Source organism: Tachypleus tridentatus, chromosome 9 (genome assembly GCF_004210375.1).
Source record: "Tachypleus tridentatus isolate NWPU-2018 chromosome 9, ASM421037v1, whole genome shotgun sequence".
Lineage (NCBI taxonomy): Eukaryota > Metazoa > Arthropoda > Merostomata > Xiphosura > Limulidae > Tachypleus > Tachypleus tridentatus.
The window spans coordinates 138,391,472-138,413,642 of record NC_134833.1 but is presented as its reverse complement, the minus strand read 5'-3'; the positions used below and the strand labels follow the sequence as shown (position 1 = coordinate 138,413,642).

The 22,171-nt window shown below is 32.7% G+C and overlaps 2 protein-coding genes across 4 annotated transcripts in view; both read right to left on the bottom strand.

Moving 5' to 3' along the window:
• Positions 1-7,394, bottom strand: part of LOC143226489 (ras-like GTP-binding protein Rho1) — a 43,988-nt gene extending 36,594 nt beyond the window's left edge. The window contains exon 1 of one of the 3 annotated variants that reach the window (XM_076457516.1): positions 7,292-7,394. Coding sequence is in view for 1 of the 3 variants with exons in the window: in XM_076457511.1 (XP_076313626.1) it covers positions 4,275-4,317 (43 nt within the window). In the remaining 2 variants the exon portion in view is untranslated. Of the gene's footprint in view, positions 1-4,274; positions 4,463-7,291 lie in introns of those variants that run through there. The other 2 variants (XM_076457515.1, XM_076457511.1) reach the window with 2 other exon arrangements.
• A 4,989-nt stretch (positions 7,395-12,383) lies between these two features.
• The window catches only part of UQCR-C1 (Ubiquinol-cytochrome c reductase core protein 1), a 32,765-nt gene continuing 22,977 nt past the window's right edge, over positions 12,384-22,171 (bottom strand). Inside the window, exons 10-14 of the mRNA XM_076457510.1 lie at positions 19,277-19,342; positions 18,753-18,869; positions 17,970-18,027; positions 13,606-13,681; positions 12,384-12,722 (exon numbers count right to left, since the gene is read on the bottom strand). Of these exons, the coding sequence (XP_076313625.1) occupies positions 12,658-12,722; positions 13,606-13,681; positions 17,970-18,027; positions 18,753-18,869; positions 19,277-19,342 (382 nt within the window). The 3' untranslated portion in view covers positions 12,384-12,657. The remainder of the gene's footprint in view (positions 12,723-13,605; positions 13,682-17,969; positions 18,028-18,752; positions 18,870-19,276; positions 19,343-22,171) is intronic.

Genomic DNA, 22,171 nt, shown 5'->3' with positions numbered 1-22,171 from the left:
GAAGGCAGCTAGTCATCACCACCCACCGCCAACTCTTGGGCTACTCTTTTACCAACGAATAGTGGGATTGACCGTCACATTATAACGCCCCCACGGCTGGGAGGGCGAGCATGTTTGGCGCGACTCGGGCGCGAACCCGTGACCCTCAGATTACGAAGCGCACGCCTTAAAGCGCTGGACCATGCCAGGCCCTCATTGTTAGCGTCAAGGTACATTACTCGTTTCTTTCGCAAAATACGAATTTTAACGATAAAGTTTTTATATCATATTTGTATATTTACAATAGAAACTTCGTATTTTTAATAAGAACGAATGCGATATAATTAATGCACAAGAATACAGACCTATGTTAATAGTTTAACTTAAATAATTTTAATTTATATGGAAGGAGTTTTTATTATTTTGACGGGTAGTCCATTTTATTAGTGTGATGTCTCTAATTTTCTCACTAACGAAAACCAACTACGCTGGACATCTATACGATATGGTATCCTTACATTTTGTTGGTGTAATGAAAGCACAAATTAGTATCATTATACAGTCTAAAAACACGAGCTCTGGACTGAAAAACATATATATGGTTATGAGTAACTGCAAAGTGCCAAAGAATGCGCGATATGCAGATGTATCATGGTTTTTAACAAACCTTAATGGCATAGGAAGTTTAAACATTTTTATTTACTTAATTTGTAAACAGATTTAGCAAACACACGTGGTACAGAAAACCAATGAGATTGCCTTGTTCTAGTTAGTTTCTTTCTTTGTTCTCTTAACAGATAGTAAACATTCTTCTGGAGAAGACATTGCAGCAACATAAGCATCTGGATTGAAAAGATTAACGACTGTAATATCCTTTGCTGGCTGAGTTATAAAAATGTAAGAGTCAATACCATCACATCGTGACCAAAGAAACCGAGTTTACTTGTTGAATTCAGATGCATTTTTTTTTCGTTTGTTTGGTTTGTTTGTTTGTTTTTTTGGTTTAGTTTTATCTAGTTTTCATTATGAGTAATTTGGCAGAAATTAATGTTGAGGAGTATAGAGCTAACGAGCTATTCACTGATCCAGTAGAAACGATCATCCAGTTTTCCACGCATGTTTGTACACTTTTGTTGTTGTTCTTGTTGTATCTAAATAACAATTGTTTTCACTGTCCATCAAACATGTCTAATCTGTTTATTTCTCACGCAACTTAAAATTTAGTTAAATTATCAACACAGATTATACTCCTTATTTCCTGATCGAATCTGTTGTTATCAGTTGGCTTAACTGTTCGTACTTGTAGGAAAAATCAGTTCATCAAAAATATCAAAACTGTTAGCATCATACTGAAACTACTTCAGCCTAAAAACAGACTTTTTTCTAGTTGTTAGGATGCTAAACACTACAACCAAGGCCTTAATAACCTTTAGAAAACATCTTATAGAAACTAAAGCCACCACTCTTTCACTAGTAAATAACTGGAAATCGAATTTAAGTTTACCAAAAAAGAAAACCGTTTACCATGATCAACAACAACCACAAAAAATAAAAAAAGATTTGATTAACACTATAAAGCGGCCCGGCATGACCACGTAGTTAATCCCTGTCATACCAAACATACTTTTCAGCCGTCGGGGTGTTATAATGTTACGGTAAATACCACTATTCGTTGGTGAAAGAGTAGCCAAAGAGTTGGCGGTGGGTGGTGATGACTAGCTGTCTTCCCTCTAGTCTTATACTGTTAAATTAAGGGCGGCTAGCGCAGATAGCTTTCGTGTAGCTTTGGGCGAAATTCAAACCAAAACAAACCCCTTAGAATTCTACACGGATTTTATAGCGGGTTGTGATCTTAGTTGGCTAGTAGATTCACTAGAACTTAAACTTTTGTATATTATTAAGTATAATGTTGTTAATGACGTCACTTTAATATTAATAAAATATTGGTTATTTATATTTTGCCGAAATATAAAATCGTAAGGATTTGTTTGACGTTAAGCGCAAAGCTACACAATGAGTTATATGTGCGCTGCCCACCACGGTATCCAAACCCAGTTTCTTGCATTGTAAGTCCGTATACTATCCACTGTGCCACTCAAGGACTAATCGTAAAAATGCATTTAGTGTTTCTGTGTGTGTGTGTTTTCTTATAGCAGAGCCACATTGGGCTATCTGCCGAGTCCACCGAGGGGAATTGAATCTCTGATTTTAACGTTGTAAAATCGTAGACTTACCGCTGTAACAGCGGGAGACTTTTTTTATATTTTGCAAAGCAATAAATAAAACAATTGAAATTTCCACAATAAATGATAGGTTTCAGATTTAACCAGTAAAGATTACAAAAAAAGTAGCAACTTTCAAATATAAAACAACCAAAAAACATCCTTACAATATTATTTATTTTTCTTTAACAAAATTCTCATGAGTATAACAACAGAAAAGTACTGCACTTTCACTGATAACTGCGCCTGCAAAGAAATACTTCAATAAAATGTGCTCTGCAATGTAATGCTTTGATGATGGTTCATTTTAAAACTAAAATTTTAATCATTGTTTTTCTCATGAGTGGCGATGAACATGATTGAATGTCAAGCATAATTACATTGTTGTAGAACTGTCAAAGAATTCTAAATAAGGCTGCAGGCTCAAACGCCTTCCGCAGGAACAAATAGTAAACCAGCTCCCCGGGCGGGTACTTCTGCTGGTACCTTTAATTCTGGTATAGACTGATCGTTCTTATTTATTTATTTATTAGTTATAGGATAAAAAACAAAAACTAATGTCTTCCCATTGTTATAACTATTTTAAAGATTTAATTTGTTTGTAATTAAACGCAAAGCCACATACTGGGTTATCTTCGTTGTGCTCAGCACGAGTATTGAAACCCAGTTTTTAGCAGTTAAGTTTGTAGATGCAAAGATTTAAAAAAAATTAACTTAATTAAAGGTAACAATTTTGGTAACTATGTTGCTAAATAGCTAATATGATTGATTTTAATTTTACTTCTCTTGTAGGCGTGAATAATAGTAGTTTTATACTGAACTCAGCAGTAAGCTTTTATGAGAAATACAAAATTTGTATCCCTGGTGGGGGAAGCAGTAAATTTACAGATTTACAACTGTAAAAGTCAAGATGCGATTCCCCGCGGTGGACACAGCAAATAGCCCAATGTAGCTTTGTTCTAAAAACACAGAAACAGACAAAATTTTTATTAACTTCACAAAACTGCTATTCCCTTTCATGTCTTGCTTCGAATTGTTAAATTTGAACGATTGAAAAAGCACTTAATAGCATATTCCTGTTAATTTTAAATTGATATATAATAACCATGCGTGTTAAGTAATTATTTTTTGAGCCAGCAGGAGTGTAGAGCTTATATGAAAGCTAAATATTTTTATATCCTCGCATATATTTTTAGAAGTTCCACTATGAATATGTGATAAAAGAGAACATATGTAATCCGCTTCGTTTGTATGTTTCATTAAGGCAACTTACGAGCTGAACAGCGACATCCTAAAACGTCTTCATTTTATGTAAATACTCCATATAAACAAAATTAAAATATTTACCAATAGAAATCACGTTACAAGTAAGTGAATATTTTCTAGTGAATTTCTCGTAGCTACTCGAGGGCTATCTGCGCTTGCATTCCCTAATTTAGCAGAGATAGACTAGAGGGAAAGCAGCTAGTCAACACAGCTCACCACCAGCTCTTGCACTGCTCTTTTGTTTGTTTTTTGAATTTCGCGCAAAGCTACACGAGAGATATCTGCGCTAGCCATCCCTAATTTAGCAGTGTAAGACTAGAGGGAAGGCAACTAGTCATCACCACCCACCGCCAACTCTTGGGCTACTCTTTTACCAAGGAATAGTGGGATTGACCGTCACATTATAACGCCCCCACGGCTGAAAGGGCGAGCATATCAGTTACCAGGCTTCTCTCTTAAATATTCAAATGTAAAAAATTTATTTTGAAATGCAATTTAGTAACTTTATATGTTATTAGCAATTTGAAACATTCAAACTGAGCTTATCTAGTTTTGGTGTTGTTGTTTTTTAAATACAAACTTTGGTTTTCAATATGAATTATATATTTTAATTGATTATTGCTTCGGATTAGTAACGAAATTACAGTATATTTTACTATGTACAAAAATATAAATAAATATGCATTGTAGGAGAGGTCGTATATGCAATACTTCATTGCCTGAATTTATCGAAATGGAATAATAATAATAATCTATGAACAGATTTTAGTGTTTAATGTAAGTAATTCACTACACCTTAAAACCTACCTTCATCATATCCATATAAACTAATACGAAAACAATCCATCATTTCAACAGGTTTTGCTTTTCTTACCCGTTCAGCTTGGCTCGACTTTTATTCAGTTACAAAAATGTCTAGCGTACGGATGATTCACGCCCACTAGCGGCAAGAGAACTTTGTTGTTGAGCTGATTTATAAAATATTTTAATTCTATTTTCTAAAACCTCAGTATATATATTTATATATATATATTACACAACAAAAGTGCAATACACAGATTTTTACTTTGATGATAACACCCTGAATATATCTTCTAACGCTGGTTGGTTGGCCCTAGGTGACGTCACAGTGAATATCACTTTTTTTTTTTTTTCCCCGCTGCATCAGATATGCTATGATTCATAGGGATTTTAACAATCCACGTGGTAAACAGCATATCAGTAAACTGGTTGATGCATAAACACCGATCACTGTTTTAGACAACATTTATGCTTGATTATAATCACCGATATTTTAAATTAAACAGAGCTGTTTCTACCTTACGTTGTAATTTTGTTAACTATTCATCCAACATGAAAAATATATCAGGTGTTGAAAGGAATTTAAGCTTTATCGGTATACCACCAGCGGTGGGAGAGGTCGTCAGCGATATCCGAGGGAGGGAGATGGTCACATAATAATGTAATAATACGCATGATGTACAAAAATAAAACTAAAAAAAAAATACACAGAAGCTTATGAACTTTATTAATATTGTACATTAAATGTAATTTTGAAGTAATAATAATTACATTAAGATTTGAATATGTACTTGAAAACAAACAAGTTAATGATTGTTCAATGCCAGGAGTGGAGCTGCTTGTGACGAAACAGTATGACAGTGATATTGGACTCGATGATGGTGAGTTTAAGATGAAGATGTGACTCTACATCAGTAAGATGATTTTGGGCTTGGCAAAACGTTTTAAATCGGGTACTCCCGTAAATTTTCTACCCCTGCAGGATACTACCGATGGTACATGTACCACACTTTGAGAAACACTGCCACGAGATGCCATGAAGATATTTTTCAAACAATGTAACGTTTTTGTCACATCGCGAAACGCGATCACAATTCACCACTCGGTGTTCAAAGGGGGAAGCTCTTCATAACATCACTGTATATTTTGTCATTCTCTGTGAGAAATATAATGTATCCTCAGAAATGGCTTTTAAGACTAAAAAACACGTTTCTTAGTCAATTGGTAAAAATAGAGAAACGAGTAATGAAATGTCAACTTATACCGCCTAACCCTAGGGTGACAATCTATTTTTCAGCTTACTTCATGCATATGTAAAATGTAGCAATTATTAATATATGAGCCTGTCCGGAGTAGGATCCCGGCAAGGCCAGGTGGTTAGGGCGCTCGACTTGTATTCTGAGAGTCACGGTTTCGAATCCCCATCACATCAACCATGCTTGCCTTTCAGCCGTGGGGGCGTTATAATGTGATGGCCAATCCCACTATTCGTTGACAAAAGAGTAGCCCAAGCATTGGCGATGGGTTGTGACGACTAGCTGATTTCTTTCTAGTCTTACACTGCTAAATTAGGAACGGCTAGCGCAGATAGCCATCGTGTAGCTTTGTGCGAAATTCAAAACAAACTAATCCTGAGTGAGAACTATGTAACCTCGTTAATTACACACAAAAACTGTAGTAAGTTTTTCTTGTTTTGAATTTCGCGAAAAGCTCTTCTGTGGCTTTTGATGTTGGATTCTTATTTATAAATACAGATTTTGCAAAAATTGACGTTACTTTGGTGAAGCATAAGATACAAACTTTGTGAGAAATTACAACTATGAGACTTGAATGTGATAATTAAATAAAGTCAACTACCAAAATTTCTCTAATTTTTATAAATTTGTTTGGTTTGTTTTGAATTTCGCATATAGATACACGAGGGCTATCTGCGATAGCCGTCCCTAATTTAGCAGTGTAAAACTAGAGAGAAGGCAGCTAATCATCACCAACCACCGCCAATGCTTGGGCTACTCTTTTATCAAGGAATAGTGGGATTGATTGTCACATTATAACGTCCCCAACGGCTGAAAGGTCGAGCGTGTTTGGAGTTATGGGGATTCAAATCCGTGACCATCAGAATTTTTTAAAAATTAAATATCCAAGTTTTTGAAAGATGTTTTAGTTGTGAGCAATTGCTTTAAGTTTTTCTTTACGTATATTGAATCGTCATGTTTTTTGTTTTGTGTTCAGACAAAACTGTTTTTTACGTATGTCTTTAGTATTTTCTAACCATTTTTTGAAAATTTTTAGTCTTTTACATTGACTGAAAAATGTGTTTGACATCTGGTTTATTGAAATAGAACTATTTCTTTCTTATGAGACGCCAATTTTGTGCAACAAAGTGCCGAATTTTTATAACAATGTATAATTCCTAATCTTGAAAAACGCAAGTTATAATTACAACATTACCTACCTAATAATATTTGCACTTTGAAACAAATAAACTTTCAAGGTGTCTTCAAAAAGTAATAAAAAATAAATAAAAAGGTAAACTGTATAAAAAAATATTTGTCTGACAAATTGTCCGAAAACCTACAGATTACAGAAAAGGCAGCTAGACAGCATTACCAACCGCGAGTTCTTTACTAAGAAATAGTAGGATTGAGATGCGTTTATGGCACGCATGATTTCATTTGCCAACACTGTTTGTTACATAATTTTCACATTTCAGAACAGTAAATGTTTTTTTAGAATAAAGCACAAAGCTACACAATGAGCCCACCATGAGTATCGAAACCCAGTTTCTAGCGGTTTAAGTCCGCAGATATGTCGCTGTGCCACTAAGGGGCAACACTAAAGGCACACAGTAAACCTTGTGTACAAAATGGAATTATTTCAATGCATTGACCTAATTTTGATTAGAGCAGATGTGAAGACAGAATAATAAGAATTCTTAGAGTTTAAATCATAATAACATCATAAACCTAGCCTGGACTGTATAATAGTAATATTATTTTAGGATTACTGGATTATGTACCTACCTTTCACACTCGATTGGAGAAATGCATATTTATTTTATGTCTAACAAATTTTAGATATGCTCTCAAATGTGAGCATTGTAAAAAATATTTAGCTCAGTATAAATGATAAACATTGAAATTGTCAACAATATCTGCAACTACGTGACTTCTGGAATTCCCCATGACTAACAGGAAATTCTATGGACATAAAGTTCATGGACCAGCTCAAGCAATTTCGGGTACTGCAAAAAATGAAAATGGGGTCTCTATAATATAGATGAGTCATACACACACAAATATTTATATGGATATATAAACACACATATTTTCTTTTACTATTTAACTTCATTAAAATGTATTTAGTTTCACTAAAATATATACACACACAAATATACACATGTAAGCATGTACAAGACGCATTGGTCGGGAAAAGTAGAAAGTAGTATCATAGAAGTTACGGTTTTGGTTTTGGTTTTAATTTCGCGCAAAGCTACACGAGGGCGATCTGCTCTAGCCGTTTCCTAATTTAGCAGTGTAAAACTAGAGGGAAGGCAGCTAGTTATCACCATCCACCACCAACTCTTGGGCTACTCTTTTACCAACGCATAGTGGAATTGATAGTAACATTAGAACGCCTCCATGGCTGAAAGGGCGAGCATGTTTACGAGTGGAGTGCCTTAACCACTTGGTCATGTCGGGTTAGATTTTATTCGATTTTACTATATTAAATACTATTTACAACATAGGAAAATGTACAGTTAAAAGTGGCGAAGCAAAATAATTGTAATGTGTTAAAAAAAGTGCCAATTGTTCCATACATCTGTATGTTTAAAACACATAGTAGGCTTGCTTATGTGTAATTACAAATCTCCGACAAAATCAGGCAAAAAATAAATCAGGTTAGAAATCTGTCAGGAAACAATATAGGAACTACACTAACTAACATATTAAAAATATACAAACAACATACACGACCAATCATAAAATACTCTTGTCCAATCTGGATCAATGTCGCACCCAAGAAAATTAAACTACAAAGACAAGAAAATGTAATACTTACTAGCGCCTACAAAGTTTCCCGCTCAAAAACCTCCAAATTCCTACATAAATACGGAAACATACAACCACTCCATGACAGATTTAATCAGATCATTTACTTACTTTAAAATAAACAAAAACGAAATGTTATGTGCATAAGATCGCTGCATCATACACGATGAAAACGAGCCAAAGTACCTATATCCTAAAAAAATGTTATATAACTTCAGTAATATGCCACCTACTGCTAGACATACCTAATTCATCATATAATGTATTAAAAGGGTATTTATGTGAATAAAATAATCCAACATGAAAAACATTGAAATACATAGACTATTTATATAACGAATGTGGTTCAATGTAAATGATAAATGTTCGAACATAAATGTACATGACTCTATTAGAGGTTTTGAATTCATATCAATGAATATTTGTATTTATGTTGCGTTCAAGATTTAAGAGTTGTCCTGAATATAAAATATTAATAACACCATAAATAAGGGAGAAAGAGGGCAAAATTGTACCCAATCCACTAAAAGTACCTAAGTTCTGACAAACTGAAACTGAAGCGGTAATATGGCTACTCTTGTGTTATTTTCAGATGTAAGTGACTTTCTGATAAGTATCAAATAATTATGTCCGTTAATAGCAGCAGATTCATTAAGTAGGAAGAGCTTTCCTAATGTGTGTAAAATAATAAAACTAGACACCTTTGACAAAATGAACACAATCTTTATTACGAAACAGTCATTTCTACTGGTTACTGATTATATAATTCACGGCTTCTCCCCCCCCCCAGAACTTTTGTCAAACTAAACAAACTGATCTTAACGTACGTTTGTACTCTTACAATTTCAGGAATAATCTTAAACTCAGTTTCTTTCTCATCTCGCGACGTCAGCACTGATCGATTCTAACATACAGATAGTATTCATTAGACCAGCAAAACATATCACAGTTGTTAATCCTTTTAACCAGGATGTCATATGTTATCGCACTATCCTATCAGGCAGAACAAACATTATTTACAATACATAACAAAAAAAGCTACATAAGGGTTATCTGCGTTAGCCGTTCCTAGTTTAGCAGTGTAAGACTAGAGGAAAGGCAGCTAGTCATCACCACCCACCACCAACTCTTGGGGTTCTCTTTTACCAACGAATAGTAGAATTGACCCTCAAATTATACCGCCCCCACAACTGAAAGAGCAGACATGTTTGGTGCGATGGGAATTCGAACCCGTGACCCTCAGATTATGAGTCGAGCGTCTTAACCATCTGGCCATGCCGAGCTGAGCATCTAGTAGAAGCAACATTCTGATTTATGTATATACAGGTACACACACACACAGTGTTTGCGACACACATATTAATAAGGATGTTGTTTTTTACAGTTTCATTTTTCTGTTTAATATTACCTCAGTAAGTTTCGGTAATACATATCCTGATAAAATCCTTAGTTATTTAGCAAACTCAAATGATAATTCAAATTTACATTGAGTTTTATCTAGATATAACATTCTACATTTAGGACACACAACTTCGTATAATACAGTGGAACCCCTCTAAAGCAGCCACCTTCGGGACTGAGACAAACCGGCCTGATTAGAGGGAGAAACACTTTAACATGGGGGTAAATGATAGAAAAAAAGGAACTGTGGTTGAATGACCGTTTAGAGAGGTTCCACTGTAGTTATCCATATAAAAAAAAATCAGCCAAAGAAAAACTATCTTTAAAATTCCCCGATTACATCTGGCATCTTCACATTTCTTAGAAATATGAACAAGTGGCCAATACTTTCAGGTATAATTACTTCATTCCTTTTTCGCTTACTTACATATCCAACCTCTCATTGACTTAACCCTGTTAAAACTCCGTTTCTCTTGGTCATCCAAGTATAAAACTCTGTCACTTTGAATTCAGGACAATTTCATTAAGTAACAGATCACATGGCACCAGTATACTTTTGATCACTAATAAATGAAATAATAAATTTTCACCATTTAAATCTTCTACCTTAAGGCTCTATTTCGGAACAGAGCCTGCAGGTACCTCGCACTGTCATTGGGTCAAGGTTGTAAAAGTTATCACTTATTAGCTTTCTGAAGAAGATAAAGAAGTTGAAAAACTGCCATATAACGAAAAACGGAATATATTTATATTTGAGTACTATTGTATAAATGTTTGTTTAAGAATTCTGCACTTGTATACCAAGTGAAGAGTTGTTAACTTGGATTACTCCTTGCCTCAGGCTACAGTTACATATCACAGTCAATACTTTATTCAAATGTCTCACTTGGTCATACTTCTGTAACATCATTCACATTGTAGACAGGTTATACTCAAATTAGTTACAAGATTTGTACAAGTTATAATAAAATGGAAGTTCGTCTTTTCTGGCATGCATAATGTAAACATAATTAAGAATAGTGGGATACTACTTCTGAAACTTGTCTTACTTAACAGTGTAGTATACTCAGTCTTACTCCTACTGTCCAGAAATAACAATTATCCTGCCCTTTATGGAGTGAAATTGTTTTTCTTACCATCTCCAGTAATTAAAGCAGTTTAAGAATTCTGAGCCAAGCTAATAGTGTAAGGTGAGACTCCAGTATGTTTAACGTTTGTGTATGTGGTAATTTATTTTTTAACTTCCTCATCTTGGATGTGAACCTGAGACTTCTCACACACCAAGTGAATGTTTTACCACTTGCTAATAAGACACTTTTTAAGAACTCATTTTACCACATTCTCCTCCTTTCACAAAAAAAAAACAAACATTTTTGGCCTGTAATTTCAGGGTTATGGGATGGAGGCCTGCTGGGAACCATGAATTTTTCTGTGGCAATTTAATTCTTTTATTACTTCCTCAACTGAGAATCAAATCGTCTCTCTTGTATACGAGGTGAGTGCTCCATCAATTAAATCAAAGGGGATAACCACTACTGCTTGCTAGTAAGGCGCCTTTTAACAATAAAAACCTATCATATGGATAAGGAACAGCTTATTCTTTCTTTTTGTGTAAGTTTTTAATCTTATTTTTGCTGTCTGATTCACTTTCTTTGAATCATTTCATGAATCTACTGTTTATCTAGACAAGAGTCAGTCATGACCATCTCACAAAAGAAGGATGTCACCCCTCCCTACAGTAGAACAAATAGTAACCAATATTACTTTGACCCATGACATACCTGATGATAAAAGAGATGCTGCAAATTTATAGAAGGTGACTGATATTTGTTTGTGAGCATATTTTTAAAAATATCCAAAAACCTTTCTCTGAAGATTATAGAAGATGGATCATTTGGTAAAATGAAGTTATAATGAAGAGCCTGCTGAAAGATTTCTTTATTTGAAACTAGATAAAATCATGGCAGGTAATTGGACTACAAACTAGTGGTGCTCAAAACATTTCTCTTTGCTTAAAAAATAGGTGAAAATGTTTAGTCCTGTCAGATATTGTGTGTTGCAGAAAATAAAAGGACATGTAAGGAAAGAGCAAAAACTTGAGATAAATAGTTACAGAAAATGTTTAAATGGACTGATGAGAAAAAAGACAAACGATACTTAGAGAAACATGTGATAAATTCAAATAAATTTATACAAGGACACAGTTTACTTGGTATAATAAAACTGTTTAAAACATTAATGATGTGTTTTGACACATCAAGATCTTGGGGAATTTTTTCAGAAATTCAACTAGTGCAAAACAAGTTTCAAGTCTTGAAGACATAGGATAAGTCAACAGGAATTCACTAGCACCATCATCAGTGTCAGAAATGTCATCAGGAACAGGATCTATTTGTGTGGATTTGGTGACAGCTTTAAAGAGAGTATTTCAGTATATGTTTTATGGATCTTTTTCAAATCTGTAGTTTTAGAGACGTTACTGTCTCTTATCTTGCACAGCATTCACGCTGGAAAACTCTTGTGTACTATTGTTTTAAGAGTAACCTGAGAACAGTATTCATGAAATACACTTCCTACAGATTTATAACTGTAAGGCACACTTTTTTCAAATACGTAAATTGAATAGTCTCGTTAAACACATAAATTTTCCACACACAACAAATACTGTGGAATAACTTTTTAATTCTAGAGCAGTTACAGAGTAGCATGATATAAATAAACTCTGATTCTCTATTACTTTCTAATTTTAGTTTCATATCAATACCTTGCAATATCCTGTTTTGTTTCTTCCATAAATGTGCAAAAAAAATTAACCTAAAATAAACCTTAATGATCACTTAACACTGATGTGAAGTAATTAAAAGGGCATTGACACAAGACATAGTTTAAACATTTTCAAGTTAATTTACATTACTACTACTAGTTATTAGCAGAGCTCAAAGTCGCAACCAATACATGCTGCTCCGGATCCTGTTGTAATCTGGAAGGCCTTCAACTGGACCTAAACACATACAAGAATTGTGTTAGTACTTCTAAAAACTCCTGGTAGTACTTAAAAGTCATGTATAATCAGTTACTGAGGTTATCAATACACAAAGTTTTGTTGCAGATTGCAAATTTAGAGAAGTTAACAATCATTAGATATAAAGTATACTGTATTGAGGATTTACATGATCCTTATTTCAATTCATCCCTCATCTCACTGAAGTTAACACTTAATGAATAAAAAGTCTAAAATTGCATAATCCTTTTGTAAACTTTAACACTTACACAGTTTCTGAAGTTTGTAAGTCAAGTAACTGTTATTTTTGAATAATAATTAAGTTTCATGGAACACTGAATGCATTTAATTATGGCAACATGAGAAAAACTATGAAACATTGCACATACACCTTACTTTGGAAACAAATTGTTAGCATAGTCTTAAGTAGCGTACAAACTAAATACGAAAGTTCAGAACACTTTTCTTTGAAATTTGTTCCTGTTAATGTTTATTAGTACCATAACAAACACACCCTACAAAACAAAATATAACATTATAAATAACAGTTGTAAAAAATACCAATTGATATAATGGAGACAATTACACCTAATCTTGAGCAATACCCACTAAATTTTCTTTTCCCAACATAATCCTGATATTCAGTGGCATAACAACAAGTAGTTCCATGATATGGGGGTATCAAAACATTTTGGGGACACCAAGGTAATTGATATGCTTTATGATATGCTAATACTGCACAATACAAAATACTATTTAAAGATGTTAGTGTCTGAAGAATGTTCCCAAATGCAATTGTTATGCCACTGCTGGTAATGGTCAGTACCAATAAACATGAAGCTGCACAAAACAGATAATTTGTATATATATAGTCAACACTCACCTACTGCTGCTACTGCAGGACACTTATCGTATATATACTTGGTACACACGTCCTTAACTATCTTAGCATTCACAGCCTGTAATATATACATGCAGAAGCTATAATCAAATCATTCTTAGTAATGTTATTCATACATTAATATTATTTCTGAGGAAATATTAACTAGATATAAGAGGAAAGTCAAAAGAGAACAAAGAAGCAAGAGGAAACACATTATAATTAAAAAAAGAAAAAGGGTTTAACCACTTGTGTCATTTTAGATTTACTTCTTACAGATAAATACTTAGCTGTATGTACTACAAGGTTCAACACAGTAGTACTGCTACCAATCTCTTAATACACTAGTGTATGCAAGATGTTAAACTCACCAATTTATTTAGAGAAACAAATTAAATTTGGAGAAATATTTTTTGTCTTTGTCTTAACCTTTACAGACTGTACTAATGGAAACAAGGTAATTCAACAGCAACAATCAGGTTCAAACAGATGAAAACTAGACTTAGAATTGCTAAAAATAGCTGTGGAGAAACTATAATTTTGAAAATAACTTAGGGGTCATCCAAAACTGTCAATTTTCAAGTATAAAACGTACACTTCTTCATCTCCTTCTCCTTGTTTGCCAATACCATTAAGTACAAGGGATATTCCCATCTTCAAAATTCTAAGTCCCAAAACTTAACACATCTTTACGATCTGAATACTTGAATATTTTTTGTTAAAACAAGGTCGCTGCAGACCCTTCCTAAAAGTGATTAATTTCCAATTACACCACCTACAAAACGTCAGTGTCAAAATGTAGTTCTTATACATTTCCATTCACTGTGGTTGTCATGTGACTTGAACTTGTATATTCAAAAATCATTTCATTATAATGTATTAAATCCTGTGTACATAGGTTGCTGTAAAATTGAACTAACTAGACAACAGCAGTACAAGTCACTGCTTTGAAAACAAGACAAGAAATGTATAAAACAAAGCCAATAAGGCAGAGCTTTTAGAAAATTTGAACTGCCATCCAAGTGACTGACATTCCTCATAAAGAGACATTTCTGATGGCAGGCTGGCTAAGTCATTAACATAGCTGCACACAAGGAATCAACAAAACTAATTAGCTTTACACACTTTTCATAAGAGCACAAAAAAACAACTATTATTATGTAGTTTATAATTCAAATGTTAACAGAAGTTTCAATTTTAGTCTCAAGATGAAGTATTTAAATAAATTTTCAACTTTAAAATGTCTGTATCATGCAATAGTTTTTCACTATAAACTGTCCACTGCAAATTTTCTTTTGGCCCCTACAAGATTTTATATATTTCCAGAGAAGTATGCACTTATACATTATATATACTTATGCAAAGTTAATTAATTGTGTACTAAGATTTTGCTATATAGAAATATGAAAAATAAAGTGAAGGCCTCATGTCATGCATTACTGAGCATATCATGCCTTAAGAAAAATGTCAATAATTTTAAAATAGTTCTGAACAAGTTATTACTGATGTATTTATCTGCCTGACTAGAATTTTACTTGACCAGGTGCATGAATTATTTCATTAACTTCTAGCTTAGATACAACTCTATATAAATTATATGTTAGATTTAGAACATTTTATTAGTGGCAGTATTCTGTATCCTAAATTGCAAATTTGAATTAAAAAAAAATATTGTGACTAAGAGATGGGCTTAGAATTTGATATATACTCCATTGTACAAGTACAAAAGCTTGAGAAAAGCAGGATTTCAGATATTGGTAAGATATACACAAGTTAGTCTACACATTTACACACTAAGTATTTGCGCTATAATATTTGATGCAGCATGTATATCTTCACAAAATTTGGTAGACTTTTAGTAAAGATTACAAGTATTTTGCACATAAAAGAATCAAATATTTTAATTACATATTTTACTAAAGATTTGTTTGTGAAACAATAGCATCTGTTTTGTTACTAGTCTGAGTGCAAAGTGATTTCATGTTGTGATTAAAAAACTATTATTCATACCGAAAATTTCGTAGATTATTTGTGTAATCTCTAAAATCTTCTAAAGACTTTATATATTATTTTCTATACTCTAACTCTATATATGTGGGGTCTGTCACTTAACCAACAATTATAAAAATTAGGAAATAAATAAAATTATGCTTTTATTCATGCTAGAATAACTACATATTATAACATATATATTATATATAATCCACATATATATATATACACAATTATTTTTTATTATATTGACCTTCCACTCATGCCCAGCTGACATTACATAACTTGCATTCACAGGGTGCATGTGCGCTCACGTTACATACCCAGTAACATAAGATTGACCTTTAGTCTTCACTGTCTTGGTTGTGTTTTAGTGGACTAGTATTTTGCAAAATACAGGCATTTCAATTATTATACATTATATATATGTATATAAATTATAACTATTCAGAAATAATGTGCAAAATTTTAAAAGACTTAAGCAGACTATGGCCAGCAACAACAGAGTACAAAGGTCATAGCAAGAAGAAATAATTGTTTGCTTTTACTTATTGATTTATTATTCTGTATTTTTTTAAAAAAAGTTTAATAATTTATTTCTAAATAGTTATAACTATTATACATTATATATATATATGTATATAATTAATATATATGTTTAATAATTTATTTCTAAATAGTTATAATTATTATGCATTATATATATATGTATATAAATTATAACTATTTAGAAATAAATTAAACTTTTTTTAAAAAAAATACAGAATAATAAATCAAGAAGTAAAAGCAAACAATTATTTCTTCTTGCTATGACCTTTGTACTCGGTTGTTGCTGGCCATAGTCTGCTTAAGTCTTTTAAAATTTTGCACATGGAAGATATCAAACAAAATTTTTTAAGGTTTTATATATACATTTGAATAACCAATGAAACGTAAATAACTATATTGATACCATAAAATTCCACTATAATTTATTAAGCTCAGTAACTAAGATGTATTTAGATTCTAAAAAATATGAAACTTTGAGCAGACTAAGGACACAACCAACCTCATTAAAATCTTAGATTGAAAGAATATGGTAGCTTTTTCAAAATTAAAATGGCCAAGAAAACCACTCTGGGGACATTTTAAGCTGTTGATTGGATATTCATGTCATATACTATAGTAAGAGTACGTAAGATACTTTTTCAAACAATGGAAATGTGTGAATGGGACAACCATGTTTAATTCAGTACATAAGCCATACCTCAGCAAAATAAAGACAGAAGGTTCTTTATTTTATATTGTAAATATTAGTAATTTGAGTTCCTAATTTGTACAAACCCATAGACTTAGTATTTTGACATCACAATCATCAGTGATTAAACAGTGCTGCACTCAAAATACCATGTGACTCACTAAAATATATATTTGGATGTGATCTTTTAATATTTACCTTTAAATTAAAAAATTAACTCATATATAATATTCAAATTTGAGTTATAATCTTCAATTTGATTTTAGACTTATTGACATAAATTCATAAAATAGTAGTTCAATAAAATTTTGAATGCAAGTCAACAAATGAGATGTTGCCTTTGACCTTTGACCCATCGTAAAAGGGTTAAATAAACAAAATACTTATGTTGCATGTATTCTGCAGAAGAGTGACAGTGTAATGTGACCTTGTGTGGTTAACTGATCCTTTGTTTTTTCAAAGCTGTTTGTTTAATAAATAGCAACCTGCATACTCTGAAAGATTTAAATACAACTGTGAATAAATATAAAACTGAATGAAAATCCATTAAAGTCGGGTGTAAAAACAAATAGTGTAACTGCCTGTTACAAGGTGCAGTAATTATACAAAGAAAAATGGTAATTTTGGTGTTTTTATTATTATTATGGTTAAAAGGTCAGTAAAATGAACCAAACCCATACAGTGTTAGGGCAAAGAAAATAACAGATAAAATATAAAGTTTTAGTGAAAATACTTTTAATAATCTCTTATGAAGTTTTTAATATTAAATTACCTTGCACTCAAGACTAGTCAGAGTCTGAATCAGACTACAATTCCATAAATTTATAGACAAATTCTTAACAAAAATGCTTAATTAAAAAAAATCTGGTTTTCTTTTCAAAAAGACGTGTAATATTTATTAAAAACTTTCCAAATTTCATGAAAATAAAGTTATGTTAAAATTTATAGTATGTATAGTTTCATGGTTTACAACTGAAATGAAGTGTGTACAGAAGGTTCATTCCGAAATATTTCTAAAAATCTTTTCAACATTACGTGATTCTGAAGAAGTTATCCTGTAGTAGCAAAATCAAACTTACTCTCTACAACACTAACACTTTACACTATTTTAAATCTTTGTATCAATCCTGATACTAACCTCAATCCTGGCTTCCAACTCTGGCAGAGGAATACGTCTTCCATAACACAACATTTGTCTGAAAATTGAACAGCCATTTGATGAAACAACTGGTTAGTGTACAGAAATAACAGCTTCTGGTCGTAACTTTAAAATCAATCATAGGCAAATGATACTTTTACAAGTTACAACTTTAAAAGTAAGAACCATCTACCATAGTTCATACAAATAGTATTGAGTTAACACTATAAAGTATAATTGTGATGTATTTACTGTGTTGTAAGTAATAATTACATTTTTTGTGTCAAAATCTAAATTGTTTTATTATATATACACAACCCGTTAAAGAGCAAGTAGCTGTCTTCTTTGAGTAAACACATTTCTATAGACATGTAAGAAAATTATTTTGATAGTTAAAATAAGAAACTTAGGTGTCACTTACCTTTGAATAGTTTTAAGATTGCTTACTGGTGACAAGTATGTTTTACAAGTTACAGGTTTTCCAGTAAGAAAATTTTCATTTTAATAACTACAACCAGAATAGTTGCAATAATCTAACATAATTAGAAACACTGATTTTAATTAATCACTTGTTTTAAAATTAAAAAGATGCTAATTGTTGCTCATAAGTAATCAATTATATTCATTAATCAAGTTAGTTTTACAGCTGTAATAAAAACCCAAAAATAATTACACACTTATTAACAATTACTTAAACTTGACTTTAAAAGTTGAGTTGTATATTTATGAATATTTATATTATTACATGTGACACCTGTCTGTAAAGTTAATTTCAAGACTGACCTTCCAATGTCTTCACATATAGGAGTGGAACCATCCAGTTGTAGCAACATGTTTGTCTTCAACAGATTCTTGGCTCGACTAACTTCTCCTTCTGTTACACTGGTACACAGTCTCATCCTATAATGTTAAAACTAACTACATCTTTCTGTTTTCACAGTGACTTTTTTATATACCTTTTAAATGTCAGTCTTTCTCAATGAAACAGTCACGTACTACACATCAGCTTTAAATGTATCAGTAAAACTAAACAGACTTCTGTATTGAGGTCACAGTAACAAGTCTTACACCTATCTTCTACTGGTAAATAGTCTCACTTTAGGCACATGTTAAATACTTTTTCTGGTTTTAACATTTCTAGTTTATGTACTACACTCAATATAAGACACTGCAAGATATTTCATTTAATCTATATATCTCACTTTATGAAATTACCATGTACACTTCACATCAAACAATACATTATCAGTAGTTAATGGTAAGGTTGAAAAGTATGTACACACAGTAAATTCTTACTGTATACTTACCATTCGGACTGTACATTAAAAAGCATATCCTCAAGACTTAAACCTTCAGACACAAAATACATCCCCCTGCAGAGAGAGACAAAATACATATTTAATGTATGAACTTTCTCCTCACCATATTATTTAATCTCAAGTATTATTAATGCAGGTTTCAAACATACTTTAACCCTATTCTCAGTCACTGATGAAGAGCAAAATTTATGTGGAGAAAAACAAATAACAAAAATACATAAAATGATTCATGCCAGATGTAAGTTAAGTACACACAAGTTCTCCAACGTTGTTAATAAAATTTCAATGTACAGAATTAGTAAAAATTTCATAATTCAAACTTCTAACACACACATTGTAACATGATAGAACTTACTCTTCCAGTCATATTTCTCATATTAAGTTTTTTAAGAACAATACTTTCACCACATTTATACATTTGATAACACACACACACAAGTTATTTGACTACCTGGTACAAACAGACATGGCTACCAAGAGATCTTGAATACAATTATACTTCTGTTTGGTAGTTTCTACTTTCATAGACATTAACTTGAATATAAGTGCAGTCTACTGTTGATGGATTATGTTTATAACAGGTTTTTTGTGCCTATAGGTTAAAGTTCAAGACAGTTCACAAAGAATTTTTAACTTCTACTTGTTCAACTGGTTAGGTGCTTGTTATTAATAAAACAAAGTTTTTTTTTTCCTTTTGTAAAATACTTAATTAAACTAGATGCATTAATTATTCTTTTAACACTTTTCTAATGGAATATTTTGTGTCTGTGATTGTATATTTTAATAAATGAGTACCTTTATGTGGTAGGTAGGTAGGTTCTTCGTGTTTATTGGCACAAAGCTACTAGACTGTCTGTGCCAAACAAGATGTAGTATACTATAATGGTATATGAATATGAAGGTAAAAATATGTAAAATTAAGACCTGCCAGGAAGACTAAAGTATTAAGTTCAAACTTGCTGTCAGTCACCTGAAGTTGGCCTTTCCAGTCCTTGGTTCAGGTCAAAATAAAATTGTGTAAAAGAAATCATGCTAAAATAGTGTATAGTCCAATAAAAACATTAAGTTAAAAAGACCAATGGCTCTTAAAAATGTAAAAACGTGAGTGAGGTGGCCAGTATCAAGTATGACATTGACTAATGTCAAGGGCAAACCTACCTTAAAAATGTTTAAAATGGCGTTGTCATTCTTGGTTGTAACGATGGCATGATAATAAAATATGTACAATTATGACCTAAGTGCCACACAAACCACACATTGGTGCATCAGTACCAGATAAAAGAAGTGTTGAGTTAAAAAATTGTGACCAATGCATAGCCTAGCCAAAACAACTTTCTCCTTTCAATCTTTACAGAAATAAGATGACCAAAGAGCTAAAGAAGGCTTGAGTTGAAAAAGCTTATTATTTCATTACTCACTCCAGGTCAATTGCCAACTGATGTATAGTCAGGTTTTGATAACTGAACCATAGCCCATGTATGGGACAGGGACAGTGGTGATAGAGCCAGAGCAGATGTTTTCGGAACCCACACTGAGTGGGTGGGAGAAGGTTTTTTGATTCAAGGAACCAAACAAGATTTTTATTTGAAGGGTATCCATAATAAAAAAAAGAATAAGAATATTTCAGTGCCCACTGACCCCACCCACCATGGAACCTTATGAGGGAACGCACTACAATGCCATGTAAGGTCACTGCAGCGACGCCAGGGTTTTGTGAGCACTATACCCGAACACCAGTATCAGATATAATGTCCACTATACCTATTTAGGACGTCCTACACTGGAACTCAGTTGACCCTGACCCAAATGGACTAGCCTACTGATCTTGAGGGATCCAACTCAAGACCACCCATCCATAGGAATTCAAGGCCAAAGTGGTGTGTTGGAGTTGGATCCCTCAACCACCAGGATTCTCTCCTCCCCTTCACAGGTCACCATGCACAGCAAACATGCAGGTGGATGCATAGATCCCAGAGGAGGTAAACTAAAAGTACAGAACCTTCTCTGGGAGGTCCCCTCACCACTACAGGAATCCACACAGAGGGGTTTATGTGGTAAGTAAAACTGAGAAAGAAATATATTGTTATAACAGAAATCATTCAACCAAAAGATATAGAATTCCTTATCAAAAATCCTATAAAAACTAAATCTTACTTATCCACAGCATTCACTTTTTCAATCAAAATCATAAGACATTAATATATTGATCCTATCTACTTGACCAATTTTATATTATACAAAATCTCTATATTTAACAATGCACATACCCCACATGAAATAAGTGATATTAGACATACTGAGAACTGTACGTACATTTGTTTGACAGTGTTACATTTATTAACACTCCATACATAATGATATGAGTAAAGTTACATCATGCCTTAGAATTGTTTCACATTAACCAAGACTAGAATAAAATTAGAAAATTACATTATTCCACATCTTTTTTAACCACTATGCCATATTGATATGTTACATTGATATGTAAGAACTTATTGACAGACCAATGACTTGAAGCCTTTTGGCAATTGACCCATGCACCCCAGAACAGAAGGGGTGCATCTGTGGAGAGATGTAAATGTGGATGAGGAAGTGGAACACCCACCAACATATGGGCCTTGTCCAACCACCAAAACAGATCCATTAGAGTATGATGAAGGGTAAGGAGAGCTGCCAAGGGATCCCCCATGCAGGGTTCCCTTGATTGTGAAGAGCCTACTGAAGGGATTGTATATGTACACAGCCAAGAAGAACCAGTGACTTCAATGAAGACCATATTCTCAAAAACCAATAGCACCTTTTGAACAAAAAGGAGAGCTAAAAGGGCATGGCAAAATAATAATTCCATGGAATGAAGTTGCAGAAGATTGGACCAAACTGAGA